At 38.3% G+C, this 24,206-nt stretch overlaps 2 protein-coding genes across 14 annotated transcripts in view; both read right to left on the bottom strand.

Annotated features, from left to right (window-relative positions):
* Positions 1-16,513, bottom strand: part of si:dkey-237i9.8 (platelet endothelial cell adhesion molecule) — a 33,312-nt gene extending 16,799 nt beyond the window's left edge. For all 8 annotated transcript variants that reach the window (XR_005130006.1, XR_001857646.2, XR_005130007.1 and 5 more), the window contains exons 1-8: positions 16,389-16,513; positions 16,230-16,247; positions 9,402-9,704; positions 7,452-7,721; positions 6,467-6,733; positions 4,504-4,782; positions 2,168-2,449; positions 848-1,129 (exon numbers count right to left, since the gene is read on the bottom strand). Coding sequence is in view for 4 of the 8 variants with exons in the window: in XM_017693052.2 (XP_017548541.2) it covers positions 848-1,129; positions 2,168-2,449; positions 4,504-4,782; positions 6,467-6,733; positions 7,452-7,721; positions 9,402-9,704; positions 16,230-16,247; positions 16,389-16,443 (1,756 nt within the window). In the remaining 4 variants the exon portion in view is untranslated. The remainder of the gene's footprint in view (positions 1-847; positions 1,130-2,167; positions 2,450-4,503; positions 4,783-6,466; positions 6,734-7,451; positions 7,722-9,401; positions 9,705-16,229; positions 16,248-16,388) is intronic.
* Positions 16,514-23,600: 7,087 nt separating this feature from the next.
* rptor (regulatory associated protein of MTOR, complex 1) overlaps positions 23,601-24,206 on the bottom strand; it is a 205,583-nt gene continuing 204,977 nt past the window's right edge. For all 6 annotated transcript variants that reach the window (XM_017693051.2, XM_017693048.2, XM_037536528.1 and 3 more), the window contains exon 36: positions 23,601-24,206. In XM_017693051.2, the coding sequence (XP_017548540.1) occupies positions 24,138-24,206 (69 nt within the window). In that variant the 3' untranslated portion in view covers positions 23,601-24,137.

Here is a 24,206-nt window from a genome sequence, read left to right on the forward strand (position 1 = left end):
GATTTTAGAAACAGAAAACAACGACAGCAACTCTGTACCAGACTCTCAACTGAAGGAGTTACTGTGAAACTGATACAAGGTAAAATATTTACTGAAATCTGTCGCAAGCTTCAGGTAAAACATAGGATGTCTTTTTTCAAAGGTTTATGTTTAATCTAGAAAGGCCAAAAATGTTCATTTAATGCCAATCGCCATTAGCTTGGTGCTAACAAACCACTAGAGTCCCATAGGTGTGCCAACAGACATTAGCATTATAGTTGAGGTTATAGTCGAGTTGTTTTGACCACATTTTGATGTTTATAGCTCAAACTGACAGAAGTTGGCATTATTGTTAAGGTGGGTTTTTCCTGATGTTTTGGCCACGTTTTTATGTTTATGGCTCAAACTGACAGAAATTGGCATTACTGTTGAGGTCAGTTTTTCCTCATTTTCTGACCAGGTTTGAATGTTCATAGCTCAAATTGAGACATTGAACCATTTAATAGTCATGGTTTGCCAATGCTCTGGTTAGCAACTACTTTCTAACTCCTGAAAGGACTGCTAGGTTTTCTTTCTAGCTGGTACAGATGTGTTTGGGTTTTAGGGAGCAACACAAAAGTAAACTAATGATCAGTGAAAATCACTTTATCAGAAAGTAATGAGTAAAAAAAAAATCCCATTACCATTTGTGAGAAGACATTAGTATATTTGTAATAGATTACTGTTTGGGGTGACTACCCAAACACTGCTAATGAATATCAGATGTTTCAAGTGTGCTTTTATATTTATCACACATATCACGGTTCACCTTTGGCACCTGCTATCTGTCTCATTGAAGAGAAAGTTTCTGGTTTATGAGTTGACTCACCTGTGAAGGTGACTTTGTCACTCTGGGAGTGCTCAATGCCGTTGTTATAGGCTTCACAGTAATACGTGCCACTGTCTTTGCTGCTCACTTTGGGGAGTTTATGTGCAGAGTTATTGACCTGAACCGTGTTGGACATCAGTGCGCTGTTGTTGCCCAAGCGGTACCATTTAAAGCTGATTGGAGGAGTTCCAATGCCAGCGTTGCAGATGAGGTAAACATCAGTACCCTCTATAACCTGGTCAGGCCCCGGGAGGACTACCAGAGATACCTTCTTTACAGGAACTGCAAGCAAAAGGAATATGAAATATATTTACATTTCAATATACAAGTCCATGCGTTTTCTCTATTATGGGTTTTGTTTTCTCTTTATCTTGGTACATAAGTGCTTGAAAAGTAAACGGGTTGCTTAAAGTAGTATAAACCGACAAAAAGGTGAAATTGTGGTATCCATGTGAAAGTTGTGGATGTATTTAAAATCACTATTAGTAAAACCTGGTGCAGTGTAATAGATGGCATCTCAAAAAGTGTTAATTTAATTGAGATTCCTTTTGTAAATGACTTTTTAAAAAATACCTCATCAATATGTGTTCTAGAAGAGAGATTGTTATTATAACTGACTTTCATGAGCACAGTTGTGAAAATGGATAAAATAAATAAACAAATAAATGTTTAGCACAGAGAAAATTGGCTTTACATATAATTTTCTGGACAAGACTTTTGCAGGTTGCTATACGTTTCTGTATTTTTTCCATATCCACAAGAGCATATGACAGTATCAGCTCTATAAAACTTAATTCAATTTTCAATGTTTTCCAACCTCTGTAATAAAAACTAATTAAAAAGTATTGGGCCAAGAGTAGAACCCTATGGGACCTTAAGTTAGTAACTGCTAGCCAAGAAAGACGCCTTTGGAGGAACAAATCTATATAGAAAATCTATATACAATATGTATACACACACACACACACACACACACACACACATATATATATATATATATATATATATATATATACACATATATGTACATATACATATATATGACAAACGTTGGGATGTTTCAGCTACACCCATTCCTAACAGGTGGATCGCATTAAGCTCATATCCTTGCAGTCTTGATAGACAAACACTGACAACATTACAATGGGTCGTATTGAAGAGTTCAGTGACTTTTAAACATGGCACAGTCACAGGATGCCACCTTTGCCATAAGTCAGTTTGTGAAATTTCTGTCCTGCTAGACCTGCCCCACACAACTGTAAGTGCTGTTATTATGGATTAGGAAAGAAATATCATAACTGAACATTATGGTTAACTCACCTATAACTGGCGCTGACAGAGCGTCACTCATCAGTGGAGGACTGTTCTGACTGTTCTGCGCGATACACTTGTAGTCTTGGATTTCCTCTTTGGTGGAAATAACAGCAGAGAAGGAGGCGTGGTCATTCTCGTGCCAAGACAGGATTTGGTTCAGCGGCTTTTGGTTTCTGATCAATGTGTAGTTGATGGGAAAGCTCCCATACTCTGAGCGGCAGTGAATCTTAAATGGACGATCCAGGACCACCTTATCCACCACCTCAATGATTGGCTTTGAGACCAGCACTAGAGAAAGAAGCAGAAAAAAAATCAGACACAGTCTAGACGCAATGCATTAAAAAAAAAAAAATACAAACATTTTTAAAAATAATATACCAAATTTGATGCCTGCAACACACTGTAAATACTTGGGATGGGGCACCATAAGACTGAGAAGCTTGTGCATTGATCAAAAACACCTGTTTTGGGACTTTCCACAGGTTTGCAGGTGAATAGATAACCAAGAGTCCAAGAGTTTAATGATGTTTCTCAATGCATGATAGCAATGGATTTAGAGATCTCACCATCTACAGTCCAGAACATCAATATGTTCAGACTCAGAGATATTACTTTAAAATCTCTTCTTTTTGCTGTGTTCAATGAAATACCTGTGAAAGACAGTTTACAAATCACTGCTTCCTGTTCTTTCTGTTTTACTTGCATTCATTTTAGGTGATGGTAAGTTCCAAAGCCAAGTTTTTTCAGTGTAGCAGGTAGTGTGTATGAAATACAACGAGCAAAGTACAACATATAAAAGTCTGTACAAAAAACTTTGTACAAAATAATGTATTATTGTTTTACTGACAAATAATAAAAACAGTACTGTGAAGTTTGTACCAGTTAATATCTAGAACCTGTTTGGCATTTCAATTGTAATTTAATTAGGCTGTTTCCATCGTGAAAGCCAAAATAATTATGGTAGCACTTTACTTGAAGGGTGTCAACATATCACATTCATAACATGTTACAGAAACACATCATGACATATGCATCAATGTTGATTTAATCATTCAGAAAGCATATTCCAAGTTTTACATGATATTAATATGGACTACGATGTCATTTTACTGAGATGCATTTTTTTTCCAAAATAGAAGTCCTCATTTTTTATTTTGAAAAATTATATCCTTTTCAGTAAAATGCCTCATTTCTGGACAGGCAAAATAACTATCTTTTTGGTCCATTAACACGAACACTGAGGCATGTTTTATATATACTTTCAACATCAATTACTTGTTTTTTCTTAAGGGTTTGTTGCTTTACATGCCACTATATAGAAAGTAAACTGCTCATAAATATGCTTAGGAACAATCATTCCATGTTCCTAAAATTAGTGTGGTGGTGGGACTCCTTGCATGAAGGAATTTTACAGAATCATAGTACTCATGCCATTCCTTGTAGATGCTGGGCAGCCACATGAATGTAAGTAGATTAATTTGCATTGCAAATCAAAGATCCACATAACATGCATTTCAGTCTTTTTAGCTTCCATCACTTTAGAGGTAAAAGGAAAACAGGAATGATCAATCTTAGGAATAATATTGCAACATTTAGCACTAACGCATGTCAATTAAATGGGATAACCAATGCACAACTATACTTGTTCCTTCTCCAATACCATACATGAGGAAGAACACCGCTAACAGTGCTAGCATTTAACCTTAAGAGAGTTAAACTTAGGATAAATAACATTTTTCTCAACAATTTACAGAATATTGAATTAACCCTCTGGCAAATTTTAAAGAAGACAAAGTAAAACAGAGAAAGAACAATAAAGTGCAAAATGCTTAAGCAGAAACAATTAAAAAGAAGCTGAAAGTTTAGGCAAAATGTGCCAAAGTGTCAAAACACTTAATGACCAAAGGAATAAAGCAAGGTCATTTTTATTTTGGCTGTCCAGAAATTAGGCGTTTAGCTGAAAATAAGATTTCAAACTAAAAAAAGAAGACACTTGTTTTGAAAAATATATCTCAGTAAATTGACCTAGTAGTCTATATTAATACAATGTAAAATGTATGCTTTATGAACGTTGATTTACACACTGATGAACATGTTATGAAGTGTTTGTGTAAGATGTTATGAATGTGTTATAAAGGCACCCTTCAATTAAAGTATCACCATAATTACCTAGTACACAAGGGCTCCTCACACACTGACCTTTCTATATACCTAGAAATTAAGTGGCTGTAAAAGAACATGCTAGCCAGTTTGTTTTTTACAGTGTAAAGAAGTGAACCTCTAAAACAAAGACAAATCAAATGGGTACTTGTCGTTAAATTTTTAGGGAAAGGCTGTTTTACTTTTAGCTTTGAAGATCTGAAGCTGGCTCCATTTCAAGATGTTATTTGCTTGAGCATTGCACGTATAATTCCCATTGGTCTGTGTGCTGGCTGTAGCATTGTACTCTCCATTAAACGCTCCAAGAGTGACGGATTGTCCGTTCATGAGGATGGAATATTTCACTTGATCCCGGCTGATTCTCTCTGAGGCAAAGTCGGAGCTTTTGCAAGTGACCGTAAACGGCTGCCCTTCAAACACTCCGACTGGCGTTATGGTCAGAATCGGCTTGGAAAACAACTCTAGGAGAGAGAAAGAACACATTAGTTTGGAACAAGTAATAGAAAAGTCCTGCTTGTGAGACAAATCTGTCAGTTTTAAGCAGAATAAATAAAAATATCTTTGATTGAGAAACAAAAGTCTAAGACTGCGACTAATTTTTATAAGAAAGGTATTTTTATTTATAGAGCAACTTAAACTGAGATCACAGAGGTTCTAAAGTGATTTCTTGTATTACAAATGTTTCTATGTTTCTATGTTCTATGTGTTGCTAAGCCATTACTTTGGAATCCCAGGTGGTTGCTAAGATGTTGCTAAGACATTACTACAGAATCCCACGTAGTTGCTAAGATGTTGCTAGGCCATTACTATTGAACCCCAAGTGGTTGTTGAGATGTTGCTAAGCGATTACTATAGAATCCCAAGTGGTTGCTAAAATGTTCCTAAGCCATTACTATGGTATCCAGGGGGTTGCTAAGATGTTGCTAAGCGATAACTATGGAATCCCAGGTGGTTGCTATGGTGTTGCTAAGCCATTAATATGCAATCCCAGGTGGTTGCTAAAGTGTTGCTAAGCCATTACGGCAGTACTGGTATTTCTAAATTCTGGGAAAAAAAATAAAAAAATTAAAATATTTTGTCCCGATAGTGACTAAATATTCCTGTCAAAAGAGAGAATCTGTGGACCAAATTCAGTTATAAATACAATGAACACAATAATCACATAAATAAATACATTTCAATACAATATTTAAATATAATTTGCACTTTTGATATTGTATTTCTTTAACGATATTTCCTGCTAGAATTACCATATCAACTAAATACTATATTCTGTTGCTGTTGTTCTGGTTTCTACCTCTTTGACTGCTAAAGCTATATGCTATGCTACCTGCTAATATGTCACAGTATGTCACATCCTGCTTTGCACAATCTGCATATTCTTAGTACCGTGTACTGTTTGTTTTAGATTTATTGTAAGTCTTTTGTATTTGTTGTGCTGCATTGCCTGTACTGTGTATATGTGCCTGTACTGTGTATATGTGCCTGTACTGTGTATATGTGCCTGTGCTGTGTATATGTGCCTGTACTGTGTATATGTGCCTGTACTGTGTATATGTGCCTGTACTGTGTATATGTGTCTGTGCTGTGTATATGTGCCTGTGCTGTGTATATGTGCCTGTACTGTGTATATGTGTCTGTACTGTGTATATGTGTCTGTACTGTGTATATGTGTCTGTGCTGTGTATATGTGCCTGTGCTGTGTATATGTGCCTGTACTGTGTATATGTGTCTGTACTGTGTATATGTGTCTGTACTGTGTATATGTGCCTGTACTGTGTATGTGTCTGTACTGTGTATATGTGCCTGTACTGTGTATATGTGTCTGTACTGTGTATATGTGTCTGTACTGTGTATATGTGTCTGTACTGTGTATATGTGCCTGTACTGTGTATATGTGCCTGTACTGTATATGTGCCTGTACTGTGTATATGTGTCTGTACTGTGTATATGTGTCTGTACTGTGTATATGTGTCTGTACTGTGTATATGTGTCTGTACTGTGTATATGTGCCTGTACTTTGTATAAATGGCACTTGTGTTCCTGTGTTGCTTCATGGTCCTGGAGGAATGTTGTTTTGTTTCACTGAGTACTTGTATACAGCTAAAATGACAAAAAAGCCTCTTGAACGTGAACATTTCTCACCTTTGACGGTCAGATTTTGAGCATCGGTTTTGGTGACACTGTTAATTGTAGCTCTGCACTCGTATTCCCCAGTGTCCGTGGCCTGGACCACCTTACTGTAGTTAGAGTTTTTCATGTCAGGTTTGAGGAGGTCCTTGCCTTTGATCAGCTTTAGTGAGAATGTTGAGTTTTGGAATTTTGAGTCCACGCGACAGAAGATCTGCACAGTGTCCCCCTCGATGACCTCTGTGGATGGCTGGAAGGTGATAGTTGGCCTGATGTCCAGCTCTGGGTTTAAAAAAATGTCAATAGTGAAACACTAACAAAACAGAATCTGCATTTATCCAACAGATGCACAGCTGTGTGCAAAACTGAACACGCCTGTTAAAGTGGTTGGTTAGTGTAGTGGTTAACACCTTTTCCTTCTATGCTGTAGACTGGGGTTCAATCCCTGACCAGGGCAAGCCCCCTACACTATACCAATAAGAGTCCTTGGGCAAGACTCCTAACACCGCCTTCGCCTACCTGTGTAAAATGATCAAATTGTAAGTCGCTCTGGATAAGAGCGTCAGCCAAATGCCGTAAATGTAAATGTAAATGATGTTTTATTGGTTTTCTAAGTGAAAATAAGTTAACACATCCCTAACACACAAACTTTGAGCAAACAAAATGTATTGATTGAAATTCACATGCTGGAAAAAATAAAACATAAAAATTGTAGCATACGTTTTATTTCTTACAATATGTTAAATGTGTATTAAATGTGCAGATGTGTGTTTAGAGGATGTGTTAACTCAATTTCACTTAGAAAATCATATACATATGTTTCATATTCATGCATTATAAAGGACAGCTTATAAATGATCTCCAATTAAACTAAAGGTCATTTAAAATGATACTTCTGAAACCGGATTATTTTATCAGTCATGTGATTTTAAATCACTGTACTTGATTTATGAAGTACGAACTATCTAATTATGAATGAAAGCATGAACTAGTTTCTTACCTTGCACTTCAACAGTGACCACATTACTGATGTTTGACTCTAATTGATTAATTAAGTACAAGCAGGACAGTCTTGCGATCCTTGCGGAGTGGAAGGTCAATATTGTCTGCACGTGGCCGATCTCTGAAGATTCTCTATGCACTTCATTAGTGCCATCTTTAAAGGAGAATTGCAGGCTACCCTTTTCCTCCTCTGCCCTGCAGGTGGCGCTCACACTCTCGCCCTCACTCACCCTCTGCTTATCCACAATCAGCTCTGGCACCTGCAGCCCTGCAGGTTGAACAACAGCAAACATTTCCAGGACTGTTTTTATACCTTTACCATGTTGCTTCAACAAGTTACGCTTCTTCTGATTTTCTTCTTTTTACCGTCAAAACTTTGTATTGTATTTACACAGATTTGATGTCCAAACTCAGCTTAGACACTCTTGCCAACCGTTTTGATGGAAACAAGGATATATGACAATGTCTCAGATGTGTCGCTGATAAATGACAAGAAAGTTTTTATTACACAAATAGGGAAAGTTGTAGGGAAGTGTGCGGAATACTGAAGTGTACGGAATACTGTGCTCGTGTTAGATATCAACAACTTTAAGCTGTGCTGTTAAAGATTCTTAATCAAACTGTGCACTTTCATCTCATTGTTGTTCCCCCACATTTACTTTTGAAATGAATAAAGCACTAACCTAGTAATTCTTTAACTACTGTATAAAAGCTTTTTATTCGTCCACTGCAGCAAAACGAGTGCCAGATTAGATTGAAAGTGCATTTTTAACTTACTAGTTGATCTAACTGCTAAGAGTTTTTACTAACTAGTGTCACATATCCACAGTAAGGGTTCACTACAGGACATTAATCCCACTGTAAACATGAAATGCTGTTTTAAACAGAAAGATGAATTACAGAAAAACCCAGCCAGTCTCTCAATCGAAGTGAGGGGGGATCTATTCTAGCGGTATTAACACTAACAAATAAACAAAAATGTCATTATTGAAAAACATATTTTCTTTCAAAGTCAATTGAGTCCTGGAAATTATTTTACACACATCTCTCTTCTGAAAATAAACACATTTTGGTATTTAAATTTACTTTTGAGTAAAGTACTTTACAGTGGCCAATAGTAGGGAAACCTGTGGTAGTTACTTAGCTAGTGAATGTTATCTTAGCAAATTCTATATAAACTGATAATTCAAAAAAAAAAAAAAAAAAGGCTTTATCCTCAACTGAGAAAAGAATGGACTAATTTGTGTTAGTTTATATAAATCTGAAGGTTTCTCAGTACTGCTCAGTATTGCTACTGCGTTTGTTAGCAAAGATAGAAGAGTATGTTCTACCATGTTTCCTATCTCTAGCCATGTTTTCATGCAGCCTGATAATCCATTAATAATCCAGCTAATAGTTTAATCGCAATACAACACGTCCACGGACACACCTCAATCGGGATACACTAGTCCGACTGAGGCCATTCAGAACACATTTTTTATCCTATCAAGCGAGGTGGGCGATCCTGCAAATAATCTTTTAAACAGAAGAATAATAGCCATGTAAACGCCTGTATCTGATTACTTTCCCAATCGGAATGTTTAAGTACACGCTGTGCGTGTTCGGTCGCAATAGCTCATAACGTTCACCAGCAGGAGCAGAAACTGGTCTGCAGAGAAGACAAAGTTTATGCTTTGAGCTTTAAAAGACAGCGGTGGGATGGGGGTCCAGCTTATGGGTGTCAGAACACTAATTTAATAATTATTGATCTGTAACAAAAAAGCCTGGTGAAGAGTGATGTGCGTTATTAAAAAGGCAGCATCTATTTATTCTGAATATTCTTTGTTAGATCATGTTCTTTACACATCAGAACAAATGCAACAGCAGCACTTAGAGATCATGTTATTAAAAAGACAAAAAGGTAAGTGCAGAAATGGACATGGTTCAATGCAGAGAGTAAACTACTCACCTTTGACTTTGACGCTCTCAGTTTGGCTCTTTAAGTTTTGTTGTTCGATCACCAACTCGCACCGGTAGATTCCTGAGTCAAAGGCTCGAGCATTAGGGATGGAGAAGTTCACCTGCTCCACAGCATCCATCTTTTGTATGTGTAATGCTTTGCGCTCAAAGTTTTTGTAGAAGTTGTACGTGTACTGGGGGAGACGGCCGCCGGTATGGCTAACTTGAGCATTGCAGGTTAGTGTCAGGTTCGTGCCTCGTTCCACTTCTTTTGCAGGATGAACGAAGAGCTTGACGCTTTTTATGATAAATTCTGGAGAAACAAAAGCAGAATGTGAGAATGAGTGGACCTTCGATCTCTATTAATATTTTAACAAGTATTTCCTTTCTTGTATTAAAATGCTCCAGGATCTCTCGTTACAGGAAGGCATGAGAGAAAAGCTGAGCCTCACCTCAAATTACCAACTGCAACAGAAAAATGAGCAAAACTGAGGTCTTTCCTTCTGATTACAATCGTTTGGAGTAACTCTCGTTTGTGCTTTTAATAATATCCTCAATCAGCCATTATGAGGTCAACCAACTGTGCTTCTTTGTGCTTCATATTGGAGATATGGTGCTGACAGACAAGCCTGTAGACCTCTGAAACCGTGCCATCATTAATCGGTGGCAGACATTTTTGGGACATAACCAGATTTAGAAATCCATGATTTCTCCTCACTTTACAGAGTGTGGGCCAGATCTGGGCCGAGGACTCAGTTGTGTACTGGATCAAAACAAACCCAAGACTTTAACCCACAAGTAGGCAAGATAAATTTTGCTAACTGGGAGAAAAAACGTTCTTGAAAATCACTACTACCAGACCCTGGAGTAAAAAAAAAAAAAAAATGTTATGTTTGGTCTTATTTTGCCTCCAAATGTCACACGGGTGTCTAAATTACTATGTTGTTAGCCTCACATATTGAAATGCACTCAATGCTAGGTGCAAACTAGCAGTCCTGTGCACTGAATTAATTTTCTAAGATGGCAAGTTTGTTAAATGTGGAAGTTTGTGAAAACTTTGGCAGTTTTAGGAGGCATTCTGCCCCTCATTATCCTCAAACCTGCTGCTTGCTGTGTTTTTTTGGTTCTGGTCTTGTTCTCGCGGTTTTCAAGTAATTCTTAACGAGCGGCTGATGGATTTACCTGCATTTTGCCCGTCTGCCTGTCGTGTGATCGCTGCCTCTCTAAAACCTTCCAGTGAAACTAATGAAAAACACCTGATGTTGGATTTTTTGTACAAATAACAAACGCAATTTTTATTGATTAGTTCTACTGATAATTAAATGATAGATAACATTGCTGACTCGGCTAATTTTGGGGAACACAAAAACAAAAAATTGACATTGAAAAAAAATTAAATTCCCATTAATAATAATATTTTTCACTGATAAATGACCTCGTAATTCAGAGGATTAGATGGCAGGCAGTGGGAAAATGTACACAGAACAAAACATTTCAGGTTTCAGTCATTTTGTTTGCCATATGGTGCAATATAGAGGTCTACAAGTGCTTATACAAAGATTAGCATGGCGCTAACTGCAGGCCTATGTGGAGTTGGTCAGTGACCGCTGTTAGACTTGATTATGCAGTTTCTGACACTGTGTGACTCGCTGTTTCATCTGACTTGGCTGATTCTGAACAAAAACAACCGCATTGTTCTGTAGCCTCTTCGTGTGAGTGGAGACACCGAGACTGAACTACAGTAGAATGGAGGCCCTTCCTTAGCTCACAGTAGGGCTGATGACTTCTGTTTCTCTGGTTTCTCTTTCATTTATGATTCTCTTGTGCGTGTTCGACAGTCGAAGCTCAAACTCAATCAAGCTCAACATTTTTGAATAGCTTGCCAATTCTAAAAGAACACTGAACACAAGGGAAATGCAGTGGTTTTAGCTCAGCCACCTCATTATGAATATTAATTAGGACTTCATTCTTGATCTTCTACAGCTTTCTCAGTCATTTTAGAATCGTCTACACCTGTTTTTGCTTATTACAGCTTTCAACTACGTATTTGAAATCTGTGAAGTTGTAGAGCATGAACATCATATTAGAATCATTTTGTACGCTTATCTTCAACAAAACTGGTCTTGTTAAAAGCTCAGACCAGCCATGGCACGCTGCAGAAATGGTTGGTCAGCTCAGCCTAACGAATCACTTCTTGTGGTAACAAGCAATTTAACTGGTTTATTTAAAGGGCCCACACATTTCTTGTACTTTATTTTTCTCCGGGATGTGTGCTTATGATGTTTGTGTGGTTTTATGAACTGAAAATAGTCGTAATGTTTCAATCAGCCTTTTCTACATGGCCATTTTCCAGCTACTCTTTATCCCCTAGAATTAAACAGGCTATTTATGTTACTGTACCTTTAAGACTGATATATGCAAAAAAGCTCTGTTAGGATTATCTGTCCTGTATTATACTTTGTTCAGATGAGCTCAGTATTAGGCATTATGCAAATCAGACATAATTAAGCTGACACAAGAGGTGCAGATTACACTGCCATGGATGGCACAACTTCACAACTGATGACTTAGAAACAAACCAGCAATAGTCAGTAGTCAGTAGCAGATGACTTCTTTCAAGGTTGGGAGGAAGACCTGAAGCTCCTCTTTCCAAGCTAAACGCTCTATAAATGTTCATCTCTACCTTCTTGTAATGAAGGTCTTATAGCCCACCACCTCCATCTCTTCATTAAGGTGGGGGTCCAGCCTTCTAGCTCAAAGCAAGTCAATCAGAACTCCAGCCCAAGTTCCCACCATGCTGTAAATCATCTGTAAATCTTGCCTGGCTTTTCCCAAACCTCATCTCGGTCCGGCACGTTCAAGGCTTTCCTGCTCTATGACACCTGATCAAACTAATCAGCTCATTGCGAACCTCAGAGCAGAGCTGACCTGCAGCCTGAGAGCAACAACCAGCTCCATTTACAGCAAGTTTAACAGCACCTTTACACCAGCACTGAAAGGTGTTGGGAGTCGAGCGTGAGAAACATTGCAAATGTCAGTCTTTCAGCATGTAAGCAGTTTTTCATGTCGCCTGTGGTGGAAACAGCCTGAAAGCAGAGACTAGCTAAGCTACTCTGCTGAAATGCTAAAGCTGCAGCAACTTTCATCTACACTGAATAAACACATCAAATTCAGTCTGCAGCTTGAAGAGCTCCTTCAGAAAAGCAGCCTTTTACACTCTGTGTCAATGTAAACACTCTGAAAGCAACGGCCAGCTGAGCTAACCTGCCTGAAGAGATGCCAACGCTGCGGCAAACCGGCCTAAAAGGCAGCAGAGTGATTTGCTTAACTGGCTTCTCACCATCGAAGCTCATGATGGAGCAACATGAAGCACATGATGGTACACAGAGCTACAGAGCCCCACTTGTAGAAATAAAAATAATGTGTGGCCACGCCATAATTACGCCTGCGAACAAGATCCTGATATATGGTCACAACTCAGTAAGTGGTAGGAATGAGATAATTAGCTCATAGCCATGATTTATGGCATGGGGATCAGGTCCTGATGAGTGGCCACGACTTATTAGGGTGCGGAAACGAGGGAAATAAGTTGTGGCCATGAATTAGGTCCCACACATTAAGATCTCGTTCTTACGTGTTAATACGGCGTGACCACTCATTTTGATTTATACAGCATGTCACCATCGGAGCTGTGCACTTACAGTTTTTGTCCACTTTATTAGAAATCCTTTTGCCTTAGAGACTGCAGACCACATCTAACGAAGACCAGCTTTTTTTCCAGAGATAAAGACCAATCAGTTAATTATTATAGATGGAGGTCTGAGCTTCGTGTTTGTTGGGCCAATTATTGGCTCTTATTCTTATATATTCATCAGAAACAAACAAAAGTTTTAATATTATTCCATTAATCATTTTGCCTTGGTCAACAAAGGGCTCAGTGAACGAGGAGAACGTTCGCTGTATTTTGTGGTCATTTCATGATTTTTTTTTTTTTTTAAGATTTTGGTGTATAAGTATGAACATATGATAAGACAGCACTGTTTATTGCAAAAACTTTTGCTTTATAAAAACTTATTGGTCATGAGATTGCTACCATGAGTCTTATATAGCACCAATCCAGCGATGCTCTCATCTTGTGTTGGGGCTGAATCTCAAATGGCCCCCTGCTCCCTACAAAGTGCACTATGGAAGAAATTAAGTACTGGATCCTGAACCCCATCAGTGCAAAATATAGCTAAGAAACAGTCCTTTGGGACGCAGACACATCCATACCTGATAAATGATGCACTATTTGGCTAAAATATCTAAACTTTATAATTTAGTTAGCACACTGTCTGCCCCTCCTGCCCCTCTGTTCAGCAACTGCCCCACAGGGAGGTGAGCGAGTAAACAGGGGCGTCAAGATAGGAAGGAACACCACATCATTAAACAAACATACAAGAGAGCAGTTATTTTAAACCCCTCGACTCCACCCAACCACACATACATAATGCTCTAACAACCTTTACTCATGAACTACCACCAACACAGTAGATCTTTGAACGCATGCTCTGTTTGTAGTTGCCGACATGCCCAAATAAAGGAATAGCCAACTCTGAGCCTCAGTGGGTCAGAAAACTTACGATGCTACTGACCAGCAAACTGAAACCCCTGACGACTGAATTAATGCACACTGTTAAGTACATGTTATTCATTTTAGGGAGAAATTTCTGAGATTAGGTATAAAATAATCCTGCATAAGCAAAGAGAGTTTCCAAAACCCAGGGTTGAAAACAAATAAAGAAATCTGTAGAGAAAACAACCAACCACAAGACCTATAGACCACAAAAACTGCCCTCCCATCAGGTAAACGGAGACAGACACATCAAACAAAACAATGGACTAATCACCCCAGTGTCAGACCTCAACATCACTGAATGTGTTTGATTACTTCAGAAAATGATCAACCAATTTCTGAGACTGAACTGTGGAGGGGAGATATTTTGAAAAACTGAAAGTGAGTCACCTGAAAAGAACGGAAGCTGCAATGAAGGTAAAGAGTGATTCACTGAATATTTTCATTCTAAACAATGAATTCAGCTACTTTAAGGTGACCCTTTGCTGATAAAGGTGTTCAGCTGCTCACACAGCTTATATAATCTCCATAGAAAAGCGCTGACCAATAAAATGGGCCTCTGGAGCAGTTTTACACTAAGGTGATTATGAGCAGTGGAGCTGTGTTCTCTGGAGTGATGGAGCTCCATTCAATAACTCTGGGATGAGTTGGAGTGATCCAGCATTGACCATCCAACATCAGTACCTGACCTCACTAATGCTCAATAAAATCCTCACAGCAATGTTCCAACATCTAGCGTAAATGTAGCCTTCCAGGAAGACTAGAGGCCATTACTGCTGCAAAGGAGGGCAGACTCACTATTAATACCCTCATTTCAGAAACAATTTTGGACATTATTGATGGCAAACCTGAACTGATACAGGCATCCCCTGCTGTTGCTTAGCAACAAGTGCTCAGTAGAATAGTACAGGTTTGGTTAGAAACCTGTGCAGCTATGAGATATAAAAACTCAAACAGAACTCTACACAGTCTGATCTGTTGAGAAATCAGATCTAACGGTCGTGTGAAACCAGCTACACATCAGTATGTGCAGGAGTTCCAGTAAAAGTGCAAAGTAAAAGTGGAAAACATCACCGTGAAAGCAGAACTTTCTTCTCTCTCTTGGTTTCAGATAAGGCCATGGAACATAGAAGTGGCTGCGCCCCCCAAACACACTGACCGCATGACAAACACATTCAAAAATCCTCCCATAAGCTCATGCACTAAAATTACTTTCATCATTTACGCTGCTGAACCACACGCCTGTGACTCAAGAGATACCATCTGACACTCTCTACAGACTAAAGCTCAGAATAACAAAGCAACCAAATAAACTGCACACAAACATCTGTTTACAGCACAAAGAATAAAAAGCAATAAAAAGATGATAAAGGGTGTAATGAGACAAGTTACCAAAGAATTCATAGCAATTACGGATTCATTTGTTGTAATTACTGAATAATTAATTGATCATTAAAAAACAAAATAATTCTAGAATAATTCATAGCACATACTAAATTAAATACTGAATAATTTATAGTAGATGCTGAAAAATTTGTCATAATTACTGAATAATCTGTAGTAGATAGTGAAATACTAATAGTAGACCCTGAATAATTTATAATCAATACTGAATAATTCCTAATGTGTACTGAGTAATTCATAGTGGATACTGAATAATTCAGAGTAGATACTAAATCATTTATAGTAAATACTGAACACTTCATAGCAGATAAAATTCAGAGAAGACGCTGAATAACTATAGTAGATACTAAATAATTCAGAGCAAAGATACTGAATAGATACTTAATAACTCATAGCAGATGCTGAATAATGTACTGAATAATTTAGGGTAGATGCTGAATAATTCATAGCAGATACTGAACAATTGATAGCAGATATTGAATAAATTGTAATAAATACTAAACAATTAGTTGTAGTTATTCAATAATTTGTTACAGATGCTAAATAATTCATAGTAAATACTGCATAACTTGTCATTACTAAATCATTCACAGTAGTCAAATAATTCATAGTAGATAATGAAAAACAGAGTAAATGCTGAATAATTCATATTAATTACTGAATAATAAGCTCATGGTTGAAGGAGATAAAAGAGCACACAAACCACTAAAACGATCACACGTAAAGACAAATGCCCAGAAAAAAGAGCAGAAAGTAACTCCGTTTAAACGAAAAGCTAAACCTCAGACAAAGTGTGGCAGTAACTGCTGGAATACTGACCTGATTGGGCTTCTGTACCTGTTGGTCAGCGGAGAGAACGAGAGCGGCACAGCGAGGAGAGAGAAATCACAGGTCAGTTCTTATTCAGTGCTCATATTTACTGTAATACACATTCAATTCTGAAATTCAGCTTAAATGCAGGTGAAGGTGAGTCCTTACAGGTGAAGAGGAAGAGGAGGAAGAGGAGGAGGAGGCAGGTTCGAGTCGCCCGCATGGCTGACAGCTTCTGAGTGTGAGTGAGGAGAGTGTGTGTCTCTGTGATGGAGGGGAGGAGTCGCTGTGTGTGTCTGTAGGTTATGACTGTGTGCAGTCTCTGAGGTGGTAATTTAAGAGGAAGTGAAGCCTTTTCCTGAGGAAGTGTGGAGCGCAGCGCAGGGACGGGGTGGAATGTCGGCCGGAGGAGGAGCTGTTAAAGCACAGAGTGACCACAGATAGACAGCAGTGGACCGAGCACAGGTAAACACTTCAGTTCCTTTTGGCCTAAAGCACCATACAGCAGTCTACACAATATGTACATCAGTGATTATAATGTATTCAAAATAAAAAGGACCAATAAAAATGGTCCAGGATTACATGGAAAGAGGTGCTTTCATTAAAGTAGAAATTAAGATGTTTTTTTTTGGCGATATGAGGTTTTGTCTCACCAGCGCGCACACACACACACACACACACACACCCATTATATATAGTCAAAGGAACCTGAATTGTTTCCATGTCATCATTTGGCATTTTAGGCATTAAGGTAATTTCTTTTAGTCAATTCATCATGAAATCTACACACAATGTAAAGGGAAACCTTAACATTAAAAAAACTGCTAACTACCAACAACTGCTATTCATATTATATATATATATATATATATATATATATATACACACACACAGATAGATAGATAGATAGATAGATAGATAGATAGATAGATAGATAGATAGATAGATAGATAGATAATTTTAACATTTATAAGCAAAAACAAAAACCGCAGCCAGGAGAAGTGCATATTATTTGTGTATTTGGTTTATTTGAATGATTTTTTTTAACCCCATCATAAAAACCACAGCCAGCAAAAGCAATCTACAGTCACAGAACACCAGCTTGCATCAATTCATTCTACAAGCTTCACTTTTTTCATTTAAATCTTAAATCTAAAATATTAAAAGTCAAAGCAGGATAATCCGGGAAGCGAGTGGCACTCAGTGAGGCTGTGGCGCCTCCTCCACTCCACTAGAGGGGGCTGAAGAGTCCACATGACCAAGTTCCTTTATACACAAACATATTGCTCCTGAATTCAGTCCACAGTTAGAGGAGAAGAGAATAAAAGAGCTCTGTGTGTTTCACAGGAGAGAAAAGGAGGAGAACAAAGCAAAGACAGAGGAGGCAGGAGGAGAGAAAAAAGTGTAAAAACAAAACTGCTAGTGAGGAGATAAACAAGCAAAGTTAAAGAGGACGAAACAAAGTTTCACAGAGCCGCAAAGTCTCATCTCATCTGCCAGCACTCAGAACCCAACAGAACATACAGACTGTGCAGAAAGTCTGGCTGCAAACGTTAAAAAACAAACAGAAAAGGGAAAAAAACAAGCAGGAAAACTAAATAATAAAGAGAAAAGAATTAAAATAAACAAAGGAAATAAAGGAAAGAAAAACAAAAGAATGAGAGAAAGGACAGAAGAAAAAGAGAGAAATTAAAATGAAGGAGTAAAAAAATAGAAAGAAAAAGAAAAATACAGAAGGATGGAAGACAGAAAAGAGCGAAAACTAATGAAGAAGGAAATGGGAAAAGAAACGAAAGAAAAAAGAGGAAGAAAAAAGAAAGAAAAAGAGATAAAAATGGCAAGAAAAATAATAAACATTAAAAAACGAAAAAAATAATGAGTAAGGATGAAAGAAATTAAAAAAGCAATAAAAAGAATAAAAAGTAGGGAAGAAAGAATGAAATTAAAAGGTGTTCGCTGTGTTGAGTATTCGGTCTGAGACTGAAGCTGTAATCAGGACTCTCAGTATTTCTAATAGTAACCCAACGTCCAGAATAAACTGCAGGATCTGACTGAGAAGAGAAAACGCTGCATGTAAATCTGTAAAAATACAGAATCAGTGTGAAAACAAGGCCAGTTTGCTTTGAGATCTGATGGAACGCTGCTGCAGATTTATCAGCGTTAGAGGCCTGAACTCTTCAGGGCGGCGGTGCTGCTCTCACTGCTCCACCTGCTGATGTCACACAGTTTGGTGTTTAGGTGTGCGTATGTACACATTTCTCCTTCTGATGAACATCATAACGTCAGATTCATTAACTACAGCCCAAGTCGAGCAGACCGATCACAAAACACTACAAGCAAACCAGCTCAGTACAGCTCTCCCATTAAAACAAAACAAAAACAGGTTTCCCCAAAAAAACAACAACAACAAAAAAATCCATGCCAAATCCAACTTGGTACATTTTCCCAAATACTGAAAACTCTTACATGATCATGAGACTGTGCTTTTGATTTTGCTTGAGGGGAAGAAACTAAACAAATACAAACAGCAAACAGCCGTACATCACAGCAAGCATCGCTAACAACTACATCCAGTCATCAGGGGCTGCACACTGTATTACATTATAGTGTATATTTCACAGCAGAAAGGGAATTATACATTTAAAACTCTTCTTAAACCCAAAACAAGCCTAGATCTACATTTAAAAAGGTCAGGAATTTGTCAGTGGTGAATCACCACTGGTATTGCAGTTTAATCCAGGACTAGCCTTAATCCATGTGCAGGAAATTAGCTTATAATATCCACCTGTGTCCATATATTTGGATGAGTGCAATGTCCCACACATGTAAGTGGACTGATATGAGCTGGAACAGGAATTTCTCTGATTTTCCCAAATTTTGGCATGTTTCAGATTAAGGTTAAGATGTAAACAAAGTCATTCAGAGTGATGTGAAATTGTTCATTGTGGTGGTGACAGAAACCAGACGTCCAGCTCTAAAAGCTCCCTCACAGAAAGTTATTACACGAAACCATTATGAATTTGCTGTCTGATGCTTTTGTTTACCCCTTAGAATTAAACAGGCCTTTTTATTACTGTGCCTTTAAGACTGATGTATGTAAATGAGCTCTGTTCTGATTGGCTGCCCTGTGCCTTATTCAAAAAACACTGCTTAGAAGTTATATATATATATATATATATATATATATATATACACACATACATACATACATACACTCTCTAATCTTAATCATTAATCTCTTTAAAACTGATACATGCAGGGTGCTGTGAGGCAATTATAGTGCCAGAGAGTGCCAATATTATTGCCTTTTTGATTTAGCACTACTTTCCCAGCAACATCACTTATAAAACTCAGGTGACCCCTGGTTCCCATCGCCACCGTCGTAAAGAAATCTGAACCATTTCACACCAAACTACCCAATCACCACTCCGGATTACACCTCATGAAATGTAATGAAATGTTGGAAAGTCAGTGTCCTTCCCCTTTAAACACAAAACCGTGGGCCGAAAAAAGCTAAAGAGTTTAGCAGTTCGGTAAGAAGAGAGGAAGAAAAATAAAGAGGAAAAGAAAAGACTGAAAAAAGAAACGCATCCACACTGTGAATATGTGCAGCATGGCTAACCACGCAGTAAACAGTTTAGACATTCAGACTAGCAGGAAGCGCTGAGTCGCGAGGCAGTGGTGTGAGTGAAAGTGCTAAGCAGAGGGAGAAGAAAAGAGAAAGTGCAACAAAAGACAGAGTGCAACAAATGCGCGAGAGCACGCTGACAGCTTTGAGCCGCAGTCACACAAGACCTCTGCATGTTGTGCCACACTGTGAGCGACGCTGGTCTGGAAGCTAGCTAACTCGCTAACCATAAACAGCAACAACAAAAACATGAACATATCAGATAATTATATACTTGTGGGATTATAGTGCTCCACTCTGATCTGCAGGAAAAAAGTGCAGACAACTGGCTGAGACTGCGTGCAGCCGCAGTTAGCCATGTAGCTAACACAGCACTTAGCAAGCTGGCTAACTCGTCTATCATAAAGAGTGAAAGCAGAAAAGGAAAGATAATGATAGTCTCCCGACTGACTGTGTATCATACAGTCTCCTATTAGAGCTGGATTAGCTTCATTTGAGTGATTCCTTACTAAAATTGAACTGGCCTAATTCCTTAATCGCCATGACTACTGAACTTTCCTAGCCAGTAGATATAAAGTCTCCTCCTTTGTCCAGTGTCATGTTTTTTTGGTGCCAAAATTAAAATTTAAATAAACCTTTTTTCCCCCAGATTTTCCACTATTTTACCATCTACATTCCATATAAAACTCAGAAGACGCGTGTAGGTTCACTGGTGGTTTTGTAGAGTAAATAAAATATAGAAGTTGTTGTAGTCATGGTAACCCCTATTTCCCATACCACCACTGTAAAGACATCTGAATCACTGCACATCAAAACAAAATGAAAATAATAATTTAGCTGCACAATTTGTCATTATTCAGAAGTGTGGTGCATAATCCTGAGGTAAACGTCTGTGTGATGTTTTAATCCAGGCTTCTCGGGATGATTTGGTGAAATTTATCCCGTACGGATCAGCCAGTCAAATCACGCACGTTACCAGACCTCCTCTGGTAAAACTAATCCAGCTCAAAGAGTGCTTTAGGCACTTCTGAACTTAGCATTCAGTGCTGCTACATGAAGGGCTGTCCATTCAGAGCTCAACATAGCCAAAGCAGTTATGCTACTGGCCAAAAATGCGAATTTAAGTTGACCAAAGTTAAACTCAACACAAAATGTATTCATGCTGGACGTCAACAAAGTGAATTCCACTGAAATTAATGCCAATGCAAAAAAAAAAAAAAAAAAGTGTGACTGGGCCTCCATGCTGTTAGCATTTGAGAAGGCTAGCGCATATGTAGCATCGTGTCTAACTCCAACAAAGAGAGGCTACAGACAGAAACTGGAAGATCTGAACACAATTTTTAAGATATTGAGAATTAAACTACATAATAAGGAATTAAACAGCACAGCACGAGAACGGAAATGGAAAAAGGAGCTAAAACAGAGCCAAGACACCCGTCAGTCAGTACCTCAGAAGCAGAAAAGACAGTCTGAAAACAAAAAGCTCAGTGTTTTAATATAAACACACAGCCACATGCTAACACAGTGACTATCATAAGAAAACCTAAAAACACCTATTGATTCTTTTTTTAAACCATAATGGACTAAATTTGCCTTCATTCATTGTTAGCAACTTTAGCATTACCCATGACCCATTCCTTCAACTCTTTCTTTTTGTTTTATGAAGTCATTGTTTCTGAGATATGAGGTATGACGGCGACGTTGGCGGATCAGATTTCTAAAAGAAAAGGCATTATCTTTCTGGTTTGAGCTCTGAATTCACACTGGGAAATAAAAAACAGATAAAAATCACGTAAAAAATGAATGATGATGAGGAGGATGACGGCGGTTGGCACATAAAAAGGGAGCGAAGGAAGATGAATGCCATAAAGGCAAAAGCAGCTTTGGGCTTTTTTCAAAGTTCAAAAGATCCAGGTTATGTGAAAGCCCACCTTCTGACCACAAACAATTTTTATAATGCTGGTAGTGCCAAACGCTGTCCTGGAGCAGAATGTTTAGCTGTCTACACAATAAACACTCCCTTCACCCAAATGTAGACAATCAGCCAAGACATGTTTGGTGTCTGTATTTTGCTTCTTTAGTTTTAGCAGTGGAGCTACAAGGCTAACTTGGCTAAAAGGTAATAGAACAATCAGCAGAGCAGGGTTTCTTTTAGCCAGTGAACAACATTATTTGACTGGTAAAAACTGGCAAAGTACCTATAAACTCAAATAAATTTAGTCCCTTTGGTTACGTCCTCCTCTGCTGTTCTGGGGAAGAGAGGGGCGTTGCCAAAACGGCTGCAAATGGACACATTTGCATGGACAATGGACAATACTTTTCCTATTCCTATATTCCTGTCCTAGACTTTGGTGGTGATTATGCGGAAAACCTCAGGATATCTGGAAGGGAAGAAGAGATGTTTAGACTAAAACTTGCACATGTCTGAAAAATGTTTAGATGATTTAACACTAATGTAGGTTTAGCACAGCGTTAACACCAATGGTCAGAATCAACAATCATGCACTTGCCTCAAACTGTGTGGAGTCAGCAATCTCTAAAAGACATTGTGGTTTCTGACACACTAATAATTATGCAGTTTAAGGGAAGTGTGTGTCTTAGGTATTAAGCTAACTGGTGTACATAAGCTGATATCACTTGTTAACCTTGTTGATCCAGTGCTAAAACTAAAGAAGTGCTCTTCAGACACCAAACATATTTTGGCTCTGTGGCTGCCTTTGGGATAAGGGGAATTTAGGAAATTAGATTTTTTGCAGAACTATCGCTTTAATCGTGAAATCTTCCACCCCCGGACTTAATCTGTTTATCCGTACAGTGTGCGCTTTCTGCCTGTTCTGCCTTCTTTATTATTCTGACGTGTGTTCAGTTTATGAGAATCTACAGTGCAGCAGGTTTGTGAAGTGTGTTCGTGTGGGTGAGGACTGGGTGGTTTTGGCACTGCTTGTGTTTATTTTAGGTCTAATCAGAATACAGTGTGAGTCCGTGTCTGTGTGTACTGATGGTCTTCAACACAGGTGGTACACACCCGCATACCTGTGACAGACCATTATATTTATTTGATTTCCAGTCTAAAAAGCCATGAAGTACAAGTTATTCATTTCTCAGGATATATTTCTGATATGTCAATCCAAATTCCAAAGGTGGACTTCATAAAGTTAGGATTTAAAGAAAATGTGACTTCTAACAACCACCTGGAAGACCTGGCAGCCACCGAAACTGTCCCCATCAGATAAACATAAACTTAAAACTTTCATCTTTGAGAGAGAGGAGAACATCAAGCTGCTTCAGATCTTAAAATATTCACAGGTGTTTCTGTCCACCCTTCCATTGTGAGAAGACAACTCAGCGCTGTGGGTCTGAAAGGATGTGTAGATGGTTCAAGAAGAACCTCACTGAGAAAAGGAGGCAGACACATCAAACAAAGAAGCTGAACAATGGACTGACCACCCAAGAGTCCAGACCTCAACATCAATGAATGAGTTTGATTACATCAGAAAATGATCAACCAACTTCTAAGATCAAACTCTTTCTGAACGTTTTTGTATTTAATGGCTTTTGACTGGAAAATAAATAAATGAATGGTGGTGCTGTGTGCATGCGTGTGTGTATGTATATATAAACTGTCATATCAAAACCTCATAACTTCTTTCGCCTGCATGAACATTTTCTTTCACACTGCATGAACATTTCATTATGAATGGACCCACAGAAATGGTCCACAATTACTTCTATAAAATCTTATTACATTAAGGTACATTACAGAATGTTTATTTTCTGTCTCCTATAGGTTTTGTTATGACAGCGACTACATATATATACATAGGGACCCCACTTATTTTGTGTCCGTTTAAGCTCAGGCATCTCTGTGGACAGCCCAAGGCTTTGAGGATGAGGTCCAGTGTGTCTTTCATCTTTTCCTTTCATCCTTTCGCATTAAAGTCCAGAAGCAGCCTCACTTTCAGACTCCAGGAGAAAGCCTGAATTTCTGCCAGGCTGCGAAGTCTCTCAAAATGTAAAATATACTTTCCTCCTTTGTTTATTTAATATTTTTTATACGCAGTTTACATATACACACTGCTCAGCACAGCCAAGTCTACAATCAATAACTCCAAAATGAGAAGAAGAATTCTAATAATAGTACTGATAATAATAAGAATAATAATATAGTCATCGTGTGAGTTCAGCAGCCTTCACTAGACATTCATGGTGGTAGTTGCATATGTACAAGAGTCATTTACATCCCGCCTCCGCCTGGCGCATGAGGTCAAAAGGTCTGAGAGTTCACGGTGTTATCTCAGTCTCTTCTCCGCTGAGTAGATGGACATGTAGTAGTCGTTGCTGCCCACGGCCAAGTGGGG

The sequence above is a fragment of the Pygocentrus nattereri genome, chromosome 30 (assembly GCF_015220715.1).
Source record: "Pygocentrus nattereri isolate fPygNat1 chromosome 30, fPygNat1.pri, whole genome shotgun sequence".
NCBI classification, from domain to species: Eukaryota; Metazoa; Chordata; class Actinopteri; order Characiformes; family Serrasalmidae; genus Pygocentrus; species Pygocentrus nattereri.